Raw genomic sequence first — 17,899 nt, 5'->3', positions numbered from 1 at the left:
TTCCCCCAAATCCATTTTTTTCTTTTTTGGCTTTTTAATTTTTAATGGATACCAAAATGGTAACAATCCTAAAGCCATTATTTTACTCAGTATTAATTTAGAAATCAGCTAATGGATGAATAAATATTAGTATCATAGACTTAAGAGTTGTAAGGGACCTTAAAAGCCATCTAGTCCAGCCCTCTCATTTTATAGATGAGTAAACTGATGTCCAGAAAAGTTACATAACTAATCCAAGGTCACACAGGCAGTGACAGAGACAGAACTTCATCCTAGATTCCAGAGCCATTGTTCCTTCCACTGGAAGAGAGCACCTAACCGCTTAAAATTCATTCAGGTTTCCAGGCCTAGGCAGACTACCTCCTAGGGTACTGACTGATCTGAATGAAAAACCATTGTCATTCTTTAAAATCCACAAGAGAAAGCTAGATGCCAAAACACTTAAGGATAGTCAGTAGGTTGACTCTTATTTTCAGAACTGAGAAAGAAGGGGAACCATCCTGAAAACTATAGGTTCTAGTATCCTTAAACGAATGATTAAAAATATAGTTTATGGGGCAGCTAGGTGGCGCAGTGGATGGAACACCGGCCCTGGAGTCAGGAGTAACTGAGTTCAAATCCGGCCTCAGACACTTAACACACACTTACTAGCTGTGTGACCCTGGGCAAGTCACTTAACCCCAATTGCCTTACTAAAAAAAAAATATATATATATATATAGTTTATGAGCATTTACAAAAGAAAGGTGATTGCTAGAAATTAACATGAGAATAAGTCATTCATATTAAACCTATTTGTTTTGAGAATTTCCAGACTGAGGTATCAAATTTAAGCCACATATATTTTATATTTGTATTCCAGCAAGCCATTTGACAGTCTCTTATGGTGGTCTTGTGGACAGAAAGGAAAAATGTAATTGAATGATAAAACTGTTTGAATAGTAGTATCAAATGAAAATACACAGATATTATCCTAGAAGAAATTCTCTACTCTCAAGTTATAATTATGTACTTTGTCCTGTCCAGCATTTCTTTCTCCATTACCAAGGACATCAACTTATTTTGAGAAGAAAAATTTTTTCATAGAGCCAGTCTATGAATGTGAAAGATGGAAAGGATCTTAGCATATACAAAGCTTCACATAGCTATACAGAAACTAATAAGTTCTCATATTAATGGTAACTAATCATTTGCTATTTCTGTTTTCTCTACAATGCTTAGGATAGTACCTTATATATTTCAGACATTTATTGAAGGGGAAGGAAAGGAGGAAGGGAAGAAGAATAGTGTCTACTATGTGCCAGGAAATGTGCTAAGCTCTTTACAAATATTATCTCATTATATCCTCACAACATGTCTGGGAGGTCAATATTGTTATCCCTATTTTACAATTGAGGAAACTGAGGCAGGTACACTAAATGACCCAGAGTCATACAGCTTGTAAGTGTCTGGAACAGGATTTAAACTTGGCTTCCTGACTCCACTGTAATATATATCTAACTTTCTCAAATTCAGTTTTAATCAGTTAAGTGATTAAATACTACAATAACAGACATACTTAATTAGTGACATGAGGCAGGACAAAAGGTCATGTAGGCTGAAAATTATGGGATAAAATAAAATTTTCTCCATTTTATCATTGATCTCATTATAGGTATTCCTTCTATTGATTCAGATTGCAACATATTCATACCCTTCCTATGTGACTTCTTGACCATATCCTTTCTTAAGTTCTCCACTAAGGACTCACCCAGTATGCTAGGGACCTTCTTCACATTCTCTTCAATGTTGAAGATACTAGTGAAGCATATGAGCTGTTCATTAGTTATCCTTCCCTTAATACATGGCCCAGTCCATGAAACTTAACAGGGATAAATGATTTCTAACAATTAAAGTGGAACTGCCCCAAATAGTAGTAAGCTCTCCATTAGGCTCAGGATGTTCAAGGACAGTATAGATGAGAAGCTGTCAGATGTTTCACAGAATCTTAGTTAGAAGAGACTTCAGAGAACATTGTACACAGTGACAGCAATATTGTTGGATGAAGAACTGTGAGTGACTTAACTATTCTCAGCAATACAATGATCTAAGACAATCCCAGAGGACTAATGATGAAGCGTACTATCCATCTCCAAAGAAAGAACTGATATTGATATTGACGGACTGAAGCATGCTATTTTTCACTTTCATTTTTTTCTTTTATTCAAGGTTTCTTATACAAAATTACTGATATGGTAATGTTTTATATAATTGCACATGTATAACCTATATCTGATTGCTTATCACCTCAGGGAAGGAGGAATAGAATTTGGAACTCAAACTTTAAATTAAAATGCTTATTATTATTGTAAAAAAAGAGAGAGAAAAACCTCAGAGGTCAACTCATCTAACCTAGAGTTGAATAAGATCTACTCAACATCCATCATAACTGGTTCTCTGGCTTCTGCTGAAACATTCTTAAGCATAAGATTGACAGTAAGTTATAATAATAACAGATTGTTGAAGTAAAAGGTAAATTTTCACATAGATGCATTAAATTATAAAAGCTAGAAGAAGAAACACTAGGTATTGGCTAGTCCAACCCTTTAATTTTCTATGTGGTAACAGGCCCTAAGAGATTAAATAGCTTAAAGTCTGGCTATTGGGGGCATCTAGGTGGCACAGTGGATAGAGCACCGGCACTGTAGTCAGGAGGACCTGAGTTCAAATCCAGCCTCAGACACTTGACACTTACTAGCTGTGTGACCCTGGGCAAATCACTTAACACCAGTTGCCTCACCAAAAATAAATAAAGTCAGGCTATGTCCCCTTCAGTTTTTCACTATGGAAATAACTACCCCAAAATCAATATATGTAGTGAGATATTTTAAAATAAATATTTATTTATACCTTATTTTTACATCTGCATTTCCCAGTGTATTTCTCTTTTCCTTCCCAGAGAACTGTCCGTTATAACAAAAAATTTAAAAGAGAAGAAAAAAGCAGCTCAGCAAAACTAACCAACATGTCAAAGTTTGGCATTATTCTCAGGGCTTCACACCTTTAGACCCACCCCCCACCTCTCTAAAAAGAAATTAGTGGAGCTGCCTCCTCATATCTCTTTTTTAGAATCAACCTTGTATTCCTGTAGTTTTTTAGTTTTCTCATCGAGGTGTTTTTAAAAAATGTAATATGACAACTGTTTTCTGTGACTGTTTTAGAGATTAAAAGTTCCAATACCAATCCTTTAGAGGTTATAATACAGGGGAAAGTAAACATTACCCAGCTGATATTTATCATGCTGCTTCTTTATAGCTGACGTACATGTGATTAGATTTACTGAATTTGTAAAGGTAGACAACGCATCTACATTTTCCACATTTTTTTGGTTAGTTTAAGTAAGTGTTTTCTCCTATTACTTGTAGAGATACTTCCTGAATTGGGAGGAAGGGTGGACTAAATGATTAATTCTTTTTATATAATACTGTATGATTTATTGAGTACTTTATTTATTGCAGTCTTGTAAAGAACATTTGCAAGTATTATCCCTGTTTTGCAGATGAGAAAAGTGAGGCTCAAAGAAGTTAAATGATTTGGTTAGAGCTGAAACTCAAACCCAAGTCTCCTAATTGCAAGATTGGTGCTTTTACCTCTGGACCACACTGTTTGCTTGTCCTCAGAAGTCCCTACCAGATTTTCTGACATCATACTAATTCAAAAAATGGTAGTAGTATGTACCTTCCAGTGCAGAAATCTATTTAATTTTATATTTTAAAAAATATTTTATTAAATCTGTTTAATGTAGCTTCTAAAATATTCCTTAATGAGGTAAATTATTTATCATTGAATATTATGTAGGTGAGTATGTTGGATGAGAGTTGACCAAAATTTTGTTCTCAGAAAAGTCAGTAAATTTGGTCTAATATTTAAATTAAGATTGAAGTATAAAATAGGAAAAAACACACTTCTGGTATCCATCATCAGCCAGTCTTACATAAATCACAGTAGGTTTTTCTAATAGACTAGTCTGGGGGGAAATGAATCTCTTATGTCTATGGTTCAGATTTTGTTTACTTCCTTCCTAGTAACAGTTAATTCTTTTTTCCCCCATCTATAAGCTAGTTTCTTGGTTAACACTTAAAAACTTTATTTTATTAGGTTGTTTCTCCTAAGGAAGACAACAAGACAGCAGGTAATCTCATTTTTTAAAAAATATTTAATTTTTACTTTAATCAAAATGCCTATGTCTGAAATATATTGCTTCTTTTAGAAAACATTTTTTCTTTCCAGCACAGTAGTAGCCCTAAACTTTGAATTCCAGGGGCCTGAAGTTATTTCTTTTTCCCTTCTTTTGAGATTGAATTCTACTAGTGAAGACATATAATAAGAAAAGCACAAGGTTTCTGTAATACTTGACAGGATAAATGTGTAGTTAGTAATAAACTAGCTAATAAAAGTCACATTGAAAATGTTTAATATTTTTGTACCCAAATTTTGTGTGTATGAACTAACTCATTGTTCTCCTCTAATCTTAGTTTTATCATCTCTTGAATGAAAGACAAGTTAAAAGCCTTCAAAGTATTGAAAGTGACCCAGCTAAGTCTCAGAGATAGGGTGAATTAGAATACTAGGATGTATATACAAAAAATAAGAGTGTTGCTGAAAGAAATTGTGTAGCAATCCTCCCGCTCTGAGCTCAACAGGCCATGCCTTTTATAGACTCCTGCATCCAAATTTCAGCTCTACAATTTCTTTAGGATGTGAAGTTTTTGTTGAGTTCATAGAGGAACCTCTAAAGTTATGAGAATACCAAGAAGTGTTCGAAGCAGTCATTTTTTCCACATTGCCACGAAATAAAAAGTGCTTCACAATGGGTAAAGATTTGAGATACTTGTAACCCTTTTGGCTTCAAGACTATTTAAAATTTTTGATATATTGGATGAAAATATTTCTAAAATGAATAACAGGCTTTTTAGCATTCATTAAAAAGGCTATTAAAACTTAACCTTGATGACAGAGAATCATCATTATTAACAACAGTATACTTTCACTGTATATATAACTAGTGTACTTACACTGATATCCTTGGGGCACTTAAAGCATAACTACTCTCCCTCACACTGCATGACCCTGGATTACTGTGCTTTTTGAATTCTTGAATGTACCTTTTCTCTCTCTTCCCTTGCTGTCAGTAATCATTTCTTGCTATTTGCTATTATCAGTGTGGCTGTCTCTCAGGTACCATCCTCCATCCCTCCCTTCTACATTGTTCTGATATATTGTGACTTGAAATGTTGTTGAATGAACTATGGCAAAAATGAGTAAATTGATTCTGAGTGAGAACTTTGAGGAGGATTTCTCCTTGGAAGAGAAATGCATTCGTTTTAGTTGCATAGACTGAAGTTTCTTTTGGCTCTTCAGGGCCTTATTTGCTTCCCTAGTTTCACCTGTGTACCAGATAGTTGATGTTGTTTTAGAAATGAATTCTGGTTCCTTTTGAAGTGTTACGATAAGTTCCAAAAAATTATTTGAAGGGGATTTCTCAAGTAGGGTTATTTATGATATTTTTTTTATCTCAACTAAAAGTAGAAAATAGTGGTTGTAGGAAAATTAGAAAGAAGTTTTTGACAAGAAACAATTTGTCCTTTTCACTAAAAGATAAATGTGTAATGGTTTAAATGGATCCTTTCTGAAGTTTCCTTGCAAGCCATATGGTTTTTTCAGTTATTTTTCCTAAAAGCCCGGATCAGTTTTTAAAAATTTTATTTTCGTGCAGAAGTATGGGTGGCTTTTTAATACGGTTTTTCTTTTTAGAACCACCACCATCTAAAATCCCCAAAATTGAGACCACACACCCACCAATACTACCTGTACATCCACCTCCAGGTAAGTTTTCCTTTGAGATTAGCTCATTGGCAACCAGGTTTTTTTCTTTACCTTGTTAAGAGTCAGTGATTACTGTGGAGAGAGTATTGAATTTGGAATAAAAGGACCCGGGTTCAAATCCCACCTCCATCACTACCTGTGTGATCCTGGGCAAGTCACTTAATCTCTCTCAGCTCCTATTTCTTCATCTTTAAAATGAGTTTGGATTAGAGAGCCTCTAAGGTCACCACCAGCTTTATAACTACAAATTGTGGATCAGGAAAAGGGAAGGCATAGTACTAACCATCCATTTCATTAAAAAATTCTTTTCCAGGACTATTGTAACGAAAACTAGTCCATAGGTGAAATTCCAAATTAGAATGATCTTTTAGTTTTTATTGATGGACTTGCCTAGTAACTATGTAGAAAACAAGGCCTCATGGTAATATTAACCACCACTTTACTCCTCACATTCTCCCGTTCTGAACCTTCATACAATGAAGTGAATATTAGAGTAAATTTTACAGAAAAATCCTTATAGAACTCCAGACCCATTTTTCTAAATCACTATGAGGGAGCTCTGATTTTTAGACTTCTTTATTGTCAGAATTTAAAGGAAGGTGTGTTCGGGAAACCTCTTGCTCTGCATTGAGGTAACATATTAGATACAATGTTAAACTTGGGACAGAAATCTGTAGTTTTTTGGTTTTGTTTTTTTTAAAGACAATAGGAGGCAGATTGGTACTGGAGAAGAATATTGCCAACGTTGACTGTCTATGCAAGTCTGAGAAAACAATTTTTTAATGACACTCACTACTTATATCTATTGTATTGTGTAGTTTGTGCATTTGTCCATTGCCTATTTGTTAAAATTTATTGTGTCAGATATGTAATATCTATGCTTCTTCTAATTCATCCCACTGGGGCTTATAATAACTTCTTGGAGGCAGAATCACTTTTTTATTTTCTTATAAATTGCCATGGTTTCTCATGGTAACTTCGTGGTTGTTTTTTTTTAAATCGAGAAAGAAGAATGAATTTTTCCTTTACTGTGTGCTTAACTTTGCAATATAGGGAACATGAAAGAAGCTTAAGACATTGTCCATGGCCCCCAAAGGACTTACTATTCTAGTTAGAAAAATGTAACCAGTGTTAAATGTGGTGTGAACCTAATATGTGCCATAGTAATCAGAAAGAACTTAATAGAGAACACAATACCTCAGCTGGGCCTTGGAACATTAGTGGGACCCGGATAGTTAGAGAGAAGGAGGAGTACATTCTTAGGTGGGGAATAGAATGTGCAAAGGAAGAGAGGGATCATCTTCACACTGAGAAGACTAAATAAAGAAAGGGTTATATGGGAAATAGAGGGCACAGCTTGGTGGTGCAGTGGATAAGGCACCGGCCCTGGATTCAGGAGGACCTGAGTTCAAATCCAGCCTCAGACACTTACTAACTGTGTGACTCTGGACAAATCACTTAACCCTCATTGCCCTGCAAAAAAAAAAAAAGTAGTAGTAGTAGTATAGGGAAATAGAATGATAGAAATTTAAGAGTTGAGGGTGACCTCAAAAGGGCATCTAAACCAATCTTCATCCTCTATAGGATCCCTGACAAGTGATCTGTCAGCCTTTTAAATAGTTCTTTGTAAAAGGCCAGCTTTACGTAATAAAGCCAGGATGTGAACAAGCTTGGAAGGTAGGCAACAGGAAGGAAACAGTGGTAAACTTCATTTAGTAAACAATAGAAATAAGAATCTCCTAGTTGAAAAAAAATTTAACTGGCAATCTAATCCAATCCATGCTGGTATTCCAGAACCTTTTCTACAACATACCTAGCAAATGGTCATCTAACCTCAGTTTCAGAGACCTCTAATGAGGGGGAACCCACTACCTCCCTATCTATTTTTCAATAGTTCCTGTTGCTAAGAAAGCATTTCCTGACATCAAGCTCAGATTTGTACCTTCTGCTCATTGTTCATGGTTCTTCTCTCTGCAGCCAAGCACAACAAGTCTAATCCCTCTTCCACATGACAAATACTTGAAGATAGTTATCATATCCCCTCAAGTATTTCCTACAGGCAAAATCTCTCTAGTTCTTCAAACCTTTGTTCCCATCTCTGGTTTTATATTTTATCAGTTTCTAAAACATGGCACCCCAAATTGAACATGACATGATCTGACTGTGGCAGTCTAATGAAACTATTAAAGTTCCCTAGCCCTGGAAACTATGCCTCTTAAGGTGGCTTAAGATCACTGTTAAATCAATCGTTAAATATTGACCAATTGCCTACTCTGGACCAAGAGCTATTCTGGGTGCTGGGTATATAATAACAAAAATAATGAAAAAAATCTGCCTCCAAGGAGTTTATACTCTTTCAGAGGAAAGTACATGCACATATATAAGTGAATGTAGGATAAATACAAGGTAGGAAGGTCACTAGGAATCAGGAGTAGCAGGAAAGGCATCTTCTAAGGTGATGTTTGCAACTTGAAGGAAGAAGGATTTGGTGAAACACAAACAGAGGTTAGGAAGGGAATGTATTCCAGGTCTGTAGGACAACAAACATAAAGCCATAGTGACAGGAGATGGAATGTTGTGTGAAGAACAGAAAACTAATTTGCTTGGACTGGAGAGTGCGGGAAGGGGAAGAATAGATTGGAACCAAGTTCTGAAGGATTTTAAACTTAATGAGGAGTTTGTATTTTATCTAGAGCCAATGGGGAGCCTCTGGAATTTGAATACTATAGTAACCTAATCAGATCTGCACTTAAGGAAAACCTGTGGAGAATGGAATGGAGTGATGAGAAACTTAAGAATGGGAGACCAGAGTCTGAACTAAGGTTGTTTCTGTATGAGTACAGTAGAAAAGAGGACTCAGGGGTGGTGGGAAGGTAGAAATAGCAAGGTGTAAAAACTTAATTAGAGGGGCAGCTAGGTGGCGCGGTGGATACAGCACCGGCCCTGGAGTCAGGAGGACCTGAGTTCAAATCCGACCTCAGACACTTAACACTTACTAGCTGTGTGACCCTGGGCAAGTCACTTAACCCCAATTGCCTCACTAAAAAAAAACAAACAAACAAAAAAACTTAATTAGATATGTGGAGTGAGGAGTTATGGATAACACTGAAATTAAAAATTATGCAGACTAGGAAAATAGGCCCATAATAATAATTAGACCAATGGGAGCTCTTGAGGTCACTAGAGATAGTATGAAAAGGCTCCAGGACAGAAGCTTACAGTACACCTGCAGTTAGGAGTCAAAATATAAATTACCCAAAGAGGAAATGCTTTGCCGGAGAGTGTGATTAGCAGTGTCAGACCCTTTGGAGAGATGAGGAATGATTGAGAAAATACCATTAGATTTGTTGATCAAGAGATAATTAGTAATTTTGGAGAGAATGGTTTCATTTAAGTTATGTCAGAAGCCAGATTACAGAGACATAAGGAGATAAGTACAGATAATTGGTGTAAACATTTTTTTCACCTAGGAATTTTGATTGAGAAGGGAAGAGGAATGATAAGTGTGAGGGTTTGGTAGGATCTTGTGAAGATGCTTGGTTTTGTTTTGGTTTTTTTTAGGATGCATGTTTGAAGGCATTAGGGAAGAAGCCAGTACAAGAATTTGTTTTTGTTTTTGTTTTTTGGTGAGGCACATTCTGTATTTCTTCATAATGTTGGATGGAAAATGAGCCCTCTGTACACTCTACATATTAACTTTAGTGGCTCTGTGGAGACTCCTAATGGTAAATACCCATTTTATTCCTTCTCATCCTATGTAGTTAATGTCCTCCTATAAATCTTCCATGGGGAACACACTCAATGAGGTGGAGGCTGTGTTATAGGTCTTTTAATATTACATACACATTTGACTGTAGGTATGTTGCAGTGTTACTTCTCAGTCTCCCTCCCTATTTCATTTCATTTCTGCACCATACATGATCTAAAGAGGATATTTTACATCTTAGTCATGTGCATGCCATATAGCTCACTCACAATTTTGGTTCTTGAGCGAGGTAGAGACACACCAGTTGTCCACCCAGTTGAATATCACTGTCTCGACATCAGTCCTTTTTTGATCATTGGTGGAGGAAGGTTGTTAGGCTGGACTTGATGCATTTGCATTTAGGAATACCTGGGGCACCTTATCATCTATAGGGAATTCCTAATTCCATTTGAAGAGTGTGGCATGGCAGTGAGAGATAGCAGCAAGCTTATGTTTTATCCCTGTTTGATAATCAACATTTCTGAATTTGGTGAGTTTGTGTTTTTGTTTAGTTTTCTGAGATTTTAGTGGGTGGATAGAAAGATTGGTTGGAGGAAAGTCTCTTAAGGATGTGTTTTCCTCAGACAAATCTTATGCATTAAGTAATTGGAAAAACAATAAACACAGTGCAGTTTTGTATTCACTGTACTTCTTAAATCAGTTATTACTTACGAAAGCCTGCCTGATCTCCTATTTCCTTTAGATACCTCTGATTCTTGCATAAATTCTTCTTTGAGAGATTCTTATAGAAATAGGAAAATAAGCAAAGGGAGAGTTGGTACTTATCTATGTCTTTTTTTTTCTTTTTTTGGTGAGGCAATTGGGGTTAAGTGACTTGCCCAGAGTCACACAGCTAGTAAGTGTTAAGTGTCTGAGGCTGGATTTGAACTCAGGTCCTCCTGAATACAGGATCAGTGCTCTATCCACTGTACCACCTAGCTGCCCCTATCTATGTCCTCTTGATCCCTTTTTGGTTTTTTTCCCAGTAAGAAATACTCTCTGCTCCTGAGTGCCCTCAGAATCCTAGGTTTCCTCTGCATTTACTTTGGCTCAACTGTTTCACCTCTGTTTGCCAACTTTAATGCCATTTCCATTTTCTTGTATGGCACATTTAGGGACTGAGCTATCAAGAGTCCAAATTCAGTGGTACCACTTACATAGATAAATGAATTACAGAAATTGTTATGATCTGTCTTTAGATCTCACACCATTCTTAATTCCATCTCATTTTTCCCTTCATCATTTCTTGCTGTTTTATGAGGTGATAGTGCTTATAATTTTCTGTCATCCTCTGGAATGATTTGTAGAAGAGTTGATATTATTTAAATTATACTAATATTATAAAATTATAAAAATCCTTGTCCTCATCTCTCATTTGTCACGGTTAAGTGTTTTGAATGCTGAGGTGGTTTCTGAACTCCCTTGTCCCCCTCAAAATCAAAGTTTTATAAGAGATGGCGAATAGTTTGTGGTACTCTTGTTTATCTATATCTCATTTTTTAGCATCAGTAACCTGTTTGAATAGGTTACAGTCCAGATATTGGTGAGAAATTTTTCCTATACTAAGATGACCTCATTTCTGTAGGTCTGTAATTTTTCCCCAATGTTAATATTTTGGTTGAAAGTTTGTTTTGTTTTTTGTTGTTTTTTTTTTTATATCACTGTCATTTCTGGAAATACTTTCTTCCCACTCTCTGGAATTGAATCTTTCTTTGTAACTCAAACCATTAAATAAAAACATCAGATTACCTCATCTAAAAATGTATACAGCATTCTGCTAGAATAGTTTCTAACACACAAACATACCCCTAGCCATATAGGAAATATTGTAGGCATATTTCGTCATCTATTTCTTAATGAAATAATATTTTTTATTTTAATATTTTATTTTTCCAATTACATATATAGTTTTCGATATTCATTTTTGTAAGATTTTGAGTTCCAATTTTTTTTCCTTTCCCCAAGACAGCAAGCAATCTGATATAGGTTACACATCACAATCATGTTAAAACATATTTCCAAATTAATCATGTTGTGAAAAAAGAATCAGAACAAAAGGAAAAAAAGCCACAAGAAAGAAGAAATAACAAAAGTAAAAATAATATGCTTCAATCTGCATGCAGACTCTATAGTTCTTTTTCTGGATGTGGATAGCATTTTCCATCATGAGTCTTTTGGTACTATCTTGGATTATTGTATTGTTGAGAAGAGCTAAGTCTGTTATGGTTGATCATTGCCCAATGTTGCTGTTACTGTGTACAGTGTTCTCATCGTTTTGCTTATTTCACTCAGCGTCTTTCCAGGTTTTTCTGAAATCTGCTTATCATTTCTTACAGCACAATAGTATTACATTACATTCATATGCCACCACAAAAAGAGCTGTTATGTTTTTGTACATGTGGGTCATTTTGTCTTTTTTATGATCTCCTTTCCTTAGATTTCCTTAGCTACCACAAATAGAGCTGCTATAAATACTTTTGTACAAATAGATCTTTCTCTCTTTTTTGGATGTCTTTGGGACATAAACCTAGCAGTGGTATTCCTGGATCAAAGGGTATGCAGTTTTATAGCGTTTGGGGCATGGTTCCAAATTGCTCTCCATAATGGTTGGATCAGTTCACAACTCCACGAACAAGTGCATTAGTGTTCCAGTTTTCCTAGATCTTCTCCAACATTTATCATTTTCCTTTTTTTGTCTTATTAGCCAATTGGATAGGTGTAAGATGGTACCTCAGAATAGTTTTGATTTGCATTTCTCCAATCAGTAGTGATTTAGAACATTTTTTCATCTGGTTTAGATAACTTTAATTTCTTCATTAAAAAACTGCCTGTTCATATCCTTTGACCATTTCTCAATTAGGGAATGACTTGTGTTCTTATATATTTGATTCAGTTCTCTATATTTTAGAAATGAGGCCTTTATCAGAAACACTAGCTATACAAACCGTTCCCCAGCTTTCTGCTTTCCTTCTAATCTTGGTTGCAATTCTTTTGTTTGTGCAAAAAATTTTTTATGTCATCAGAATGATCCATTGTGCGTTTCATAATGTTCTCCATCTCATCCTTGGTCATAAATTCTTCCCCTCTCTTTAGATCTGACAAGTAAACTATTCCTTCCTTTTATAATTTGCCTATGGTATCACCTTTTGTCTAGAAAAAGATTATTCTTTAAACACCTTTTTAGGAACACTTCTATTTTGTTGAGTATTTTTGTTCCTGGTTTATTATTATTATTATTATTATTATTATTATTATTATTATTATTATTATTATTGGGGGGGGCAATAAGGGTTAAGTGACTTGCCCAGCGTCACACAGCTAGTAAGTGTCAAGTGTCTGAGTCAGGATTTGAACTCAGGTTCTCCTGAATCCAGGGCCAGTGCTTTCTCCACTGCGCCACCTAGCTGCCCCCTTGTTGAGTATTTTAACACAAAATTAATTTTAATAGTTGACATTTCTTTGTTATTTACACACTTACACACACACACACACACACACACACACACACACATCTGTTATTTACAGTCCCTTCCATTAAATATCTCATTTGATCCTTTAAGAATTTTACAAATTCTAGATAGAATTAAAGTCTAATCATATTTCTATATGTGGATTCCCTTCTTTTCCTGAGTATATTGCCATCATTTTTCCATGTTATTAGAACATTTCCTGAAGTTTAGACTCCTGGAATGTAAAGGAAACAGTTAATTTATACACACACCACCACCACCCCAATCAGAGCCTTTGGGTAGTATTTACGTTGTTTTGGTAACTGTAATTCCTGTGAGTAGAAAACTGGGAATGTAGCAGAAAATAGAAATGTAAATATTTATTTGAGCAGCAGATTCATAGCTGTTACCTTCACTTTGGGGTTTTGTTAGTTTTTTTTAAATCCCAGTTTCACACAAAACTTTGAACTTCTATGAGAGGGAAAAGACGTGTGCATGTACTTTGTCAGTGATTTTGCCCTTAAAGGTCTATCCAGTTCTTTAAAAATATACCCTGAAAAGGGGACAGCTAGGTGGCGCACCAGCCCTGGAGTCAGGAGAACCTGAGTTCAAATCCGGCCTCAGACACTTGATACTTACTAGCTGTGTGACCCTGGGCAAGTCACTTAACCCCAATTGCCCTGCCAATACATGCAGCCTTAGGAGTATGGCCTCTGTGGTTCCAATCTACTTCCATGGTTCAACTGATGGAGTACAATTTGAACTTTTAAATTCTTAGCATTATCATTGTACCAGTTGATGAAGTGCTGTATCTATTGATTTTTTCAAGGGTAGGTTTAGCATCAGTGTCATTTATAGATTTTTGTTTCTGAAGGGTTGCCTTCTATAGATGTTACTTAGACTTGGCCATTACCTGTCATTTCACAGTGGCAAGGCCTATGATTTCTATGCATAGTGAGTTCTAAGATATAAATTGGAGTTCTCATTCAGGAATCTCAATCTCAGTGCCCTGGAGGGAAGAAAGTACACTTCTCATTTGGTGGCAAAGGAGCCTTAGACTTCTCGTTTTTATTGCTATCTCTTTATGTCACCTACATTTCCCAATTTATCTTTTCTCTCTCCTCCCAAAGAGCCATACCTTATAATAAAGATTAGGAGGGAAAGTTCAGCAAAATTAACCAACACATCACAAAAGTCTTAACATTTTATTCATTGTGCCACCTCTACAAAGATGATGTGAAGGCACAAAAGTCCTGTGATTACTAGCTCTTAAGACTTGGAGCATATTGCTTTAACTTTTATGAACTGCAGTTTTGTCCTCTATAAAATGGAAATAATATTTATTAATGCCACCTATCTTCACAGGGTGGATCAGAAAGAAATATATAAAGTACCTTAAAGACACTTTTAAGTATCAGTTGTTAGCTTGAGCTCCAAGAGAGTAGACATCATCATCATTTTCTCTACCTATCATTAGGTCTAGTATGAGAGCTCAGGAAATGTTTAAATGAACCCAGTTTGATTGTGAATCAATAAGCATTTAAAAACCTGCTAGAGAAGACAACAAAAATAGTCCCCACCTTCAAGAGTTTACATTCTATTGAATGCATGTTTATACAAATATGTTTACACACACAAGAAATATGGGTAATTTGGAAGATGTACACTAACTGTGAGTCTGGAAAGACTTCTTAAAAGGAGGTGGCATGCTGAGTCTTGGAGGGAACTGGAAGTTCAGGCCAAAATAGAACATTAGGCATTATTAACGCATGCTAGTGCTGTGCCAAGGCCTACAGGCAGAAGCTGGACTGTCATGTATAGGGAACAGCAAGCCAGTTTGTCTGCAGTGAGCAAGCAGAAGTAATGTGTTTTCACTTTGGAAATGAGAGTTGAAACTAAATTGTGAAGGGCTTTAAATGACATTTATAGTTTGTATCTTTTCCTAGAGGAGATAGATGAGTATGATTATGCATTTCTTAACCCCCTTTATACAATAATGATGAATTGGGGAAGGTGCTGGACTGATTAGTCGTAGGGATGAAAACACAGGCTTGGATTCTAATTCCAACCTTTACTGATTTGTTTGCATTTTGGGAATTCGTGTGAGTCCTATAGAAAAAGAATTTACCTCACAGGAAAGCACCTTGGGAGCCTTATAGCAATATAGAAATGAAAGTTTATTGTGGTTGCTACTTCACATAAGTTGATCATGGCTTGTTTGGGTGATTTTTTTTTAATAACTTAGTTATTATTAACAAGTCGTTGTTAACTTTTACATAGGTCTAAATTCTATTTCTGTAATCCCTATAACTGGCATTTTATTTCTAAATCTCAAAAAATATGAAGATAATGTGCCAGAAACCAGAAAGTATAAATAAATTTTTTTGCTATGTGACTTTTCGTAATTATATTAATGTTGTAACTTTTGACAAAGCATTTCCTGAAATATAACACTTGTATCTCATTTGTATAGTGATTCCTGTTTTGGCCTTTTCTCTCCTCTTTAGAACGTAAGCCAACCCTCACAGCTGCAGTTTCAATGGGAGAGGGCGAGCAGACCGGCACAGTGGAGGCTGGAGATCTACCAAAAGTCCAGATTCCTCCTCCCAGTCATCCTGCCCCTGTACATCAGCCACCTCCTCTTCCTCACCGACCCCCACCACCACCACCTTCCAGCTACATTACTGGGATGTCAACTACAAATTCCTACATGTCAGGAGAGGGTTATCAAAGTCTGCAATCCATGATGAAGACGGAAGGACCAGCCTATGGGGCTCTGCCTCCAGCATATGGACCACCCGCTCACTTGCCATACCATCCTCACGTATATCCTCCTAACCCTCCACCACCTGTCCCACCTCCCCCAGCATCCTTTCCACCACCCAACATTCCCCCACCCACTCCTGGATATCCTCCCCCACCAACATACAACCCCAACTTTCCACCTCCAAGATTGCCTCCAACTCATGCTGTTCCTCCCCACCCTCCTCCAGGGCTTGGGATGCCACCTGCCAGTTACCCTCCTCCAGCTGTGCCCCCAGGTGGGCAACCCCCAGTGCCACCTCCCATTCCCCCACCTGGCATGCCTCCTGTGGGAGGATTGGGACGTGCAGCTTGGATGAGATAACATGATGCCTCTTCTCCCCCTCACCCCCCCTTTTTTTTAAATCAAATACAATTTTTTTCTTTTTTTTTCTTTTTTTTTAAATACCTTTGAAGTTTAGTTTAAATGGAAAAATAGTTGAACAGCAGGGCACCTTGTACATGCTACCCAGCTGCAGTACAGAAAAGGGAATGGAATGGTGAACTTGAATTCTAGCGGGCCTTCTACAGCACAGCTTCTTGTATAGCTACTACTGCAAAGCCAATCATAATCTAACTTTATACACTTGATTAATTTAAAGTCAGTTGTTACTGTGCAGGATTACTTTATACTAGTGAACATGTTAACCAGCCATATTGGCTCAATAGTTAACTGTAAGGAGTACATTTCCTTTTAAAAATCAGTGCCTACTTTTACTGAAAAAAAAAAGTTTTAAATAATCCAGTATCATCTAAAGTCAAAACCGTTTTCCTTCAGTAATACTCTCCTGTGATATATGATACTGTTGTCAGACTTTTTTGGTTTAACTGGTATTCTTGGTCCTTTAATTTTAAAATTGTTTTGGACAGGTTGGCCTTGCTGAATTTGGGGCTGTTTTTTGTGTTTGTTTTTTGGTGGGGGGGAGACAAGGGAATGGAAACCGGACCTTGGAAAGTATTGTATGTTTACATCTATCTACAAATTCCTGTACATACAGATATATTTTTAAAGTGTGAATGTAACATCATACTGTGAATTCCATCTTGGTTACAAATGAGACTCCCTCAGTCAGTTACCTACCCAAATAAAATCACTTCTGAAAATATAAGAATGGTTTGTTGGGGGGAGGAGGAAAGTGGAGATATATGACTTAAAACCTCACTGTTGACCCCTCTCCCTGCCCTCTCCTGCTTCTGGAGTCCTTTTCACAGCCCCAGATGAGTCAGCTATTGACTGGCTCCCACCCCTTTCCCCAGTGAATCTTATGGGCTAGCTTGTGGGCACTAAACAGCCACTTTTTATGAGAAGATCTATTAACAACTGACTTTGTGAACTGGAGGGGGGGAAAGAATCTATTGGTAAGTTAGACTACCTAACTTTCTGCATTTCCGTTCTCTAAAGTACTTTCCAGGACCCTTTGGGGAGGTTTTATAACTGAAGATCTTAATTAGAACACTAATGGGTTTCCCTGGAAAGCTGTGGACTTGCCTCCCAGAAGGACCTTTGGGCATATATGGGGGAGATGTATGGGTAAGGGGACTCCTGATAACCTGCTCAGGTACAGAGGCAATTTAAAACCAACAGAGACCAATCTTAATCATAAAGTTTTGAGTCATCACAGCTTGCTTACAAAGAAGTTACTTTATTTCATTTAACTGCAAGTATACACTATCACAATCATATCTCTGACTTCATTTTACTAAAATATTTCAAATCAATGTTTTTAACCACACATTATCCAAAAAAATCTATTTTCCTCCCAATAAAATCAAAGTGGTTTCAATAAAAGGTAAAAATTCGTGCTAAAGTCTAAAGGGCTTTTTGCTCTGTACACAAACAGCAGGAACATACTTGTTCCAGTTCTCATGTAAATCACAGTCTACGGAAAATGGGGGGTGGGGTAGGTGGGGCACTGTCAGGTCACAGGCTATACAGAAATCGTACACTTCCCAGCAGATTTCCACAGAGCAGCACAAAGAGACATGCCCCACTTTATGAAAAATACAGGATTTTGCCATTTTATAGTCACACAATTTGT

General features: G+C 36.6%; 1 protein-coding gene across 5 annotated transcripts in view; it reads left to right on the top strand.

The window, feature by feature from the left end:
• The window catches only part of CCNK (cyclin K), a 38,388-nt gene extending 21,424 nt beyond the window's left edge, over positions 1-16,964 (top strand). For 4 of the 5 annotated variants that reach the window (XM_043982324.1, XM_043982321.1, XM_043982323.1 and 1 more), the window contains 3 exons: positions 4,137-4,170; positions 5,793-5,864; positions 15,566-16,964. In XM_043982324.1, coding sequence (XP_043838259.1) covers positions 4,137-4,170; positions 5,793-5,864; positions 15,566-16,185 — 726 coding nt within the window. In that variant the 3' untranslated portion in view covers positions 16,186-16,964. The remainder of the gene's footprint in view (positions 1-4,136; positions 4,171-5,792; positions 5,865-15,565) is intronic. The other variant, XM_043982325.1, reaches the window with a different exon arrangement.
• Positions 16,965-17,899: the final 935 nt, after the last annotated feature.

The sequence above is a fragment of the Dromiciops gliroides genome, chromosome 2 (genome assembly GCF_019393635.1).
Source record: "Dromiciops gliroides isolate mDroGli1 chromosome 2, mDroGli1.pri, whole genome shotgun sequence".
NCBI classification, from domain to species: Eukaryota; Metazoa; Chordata; class Mammalia; order Microbiotheria; family Microbiotheriidae; genus Dromiciops; species Dromiciops gliroides.
The sequence above is the reverse complement of the archived record's forward strand: the minus strand, read 5'-3'. Positions and strand labels throughout refer to the sequence as shown.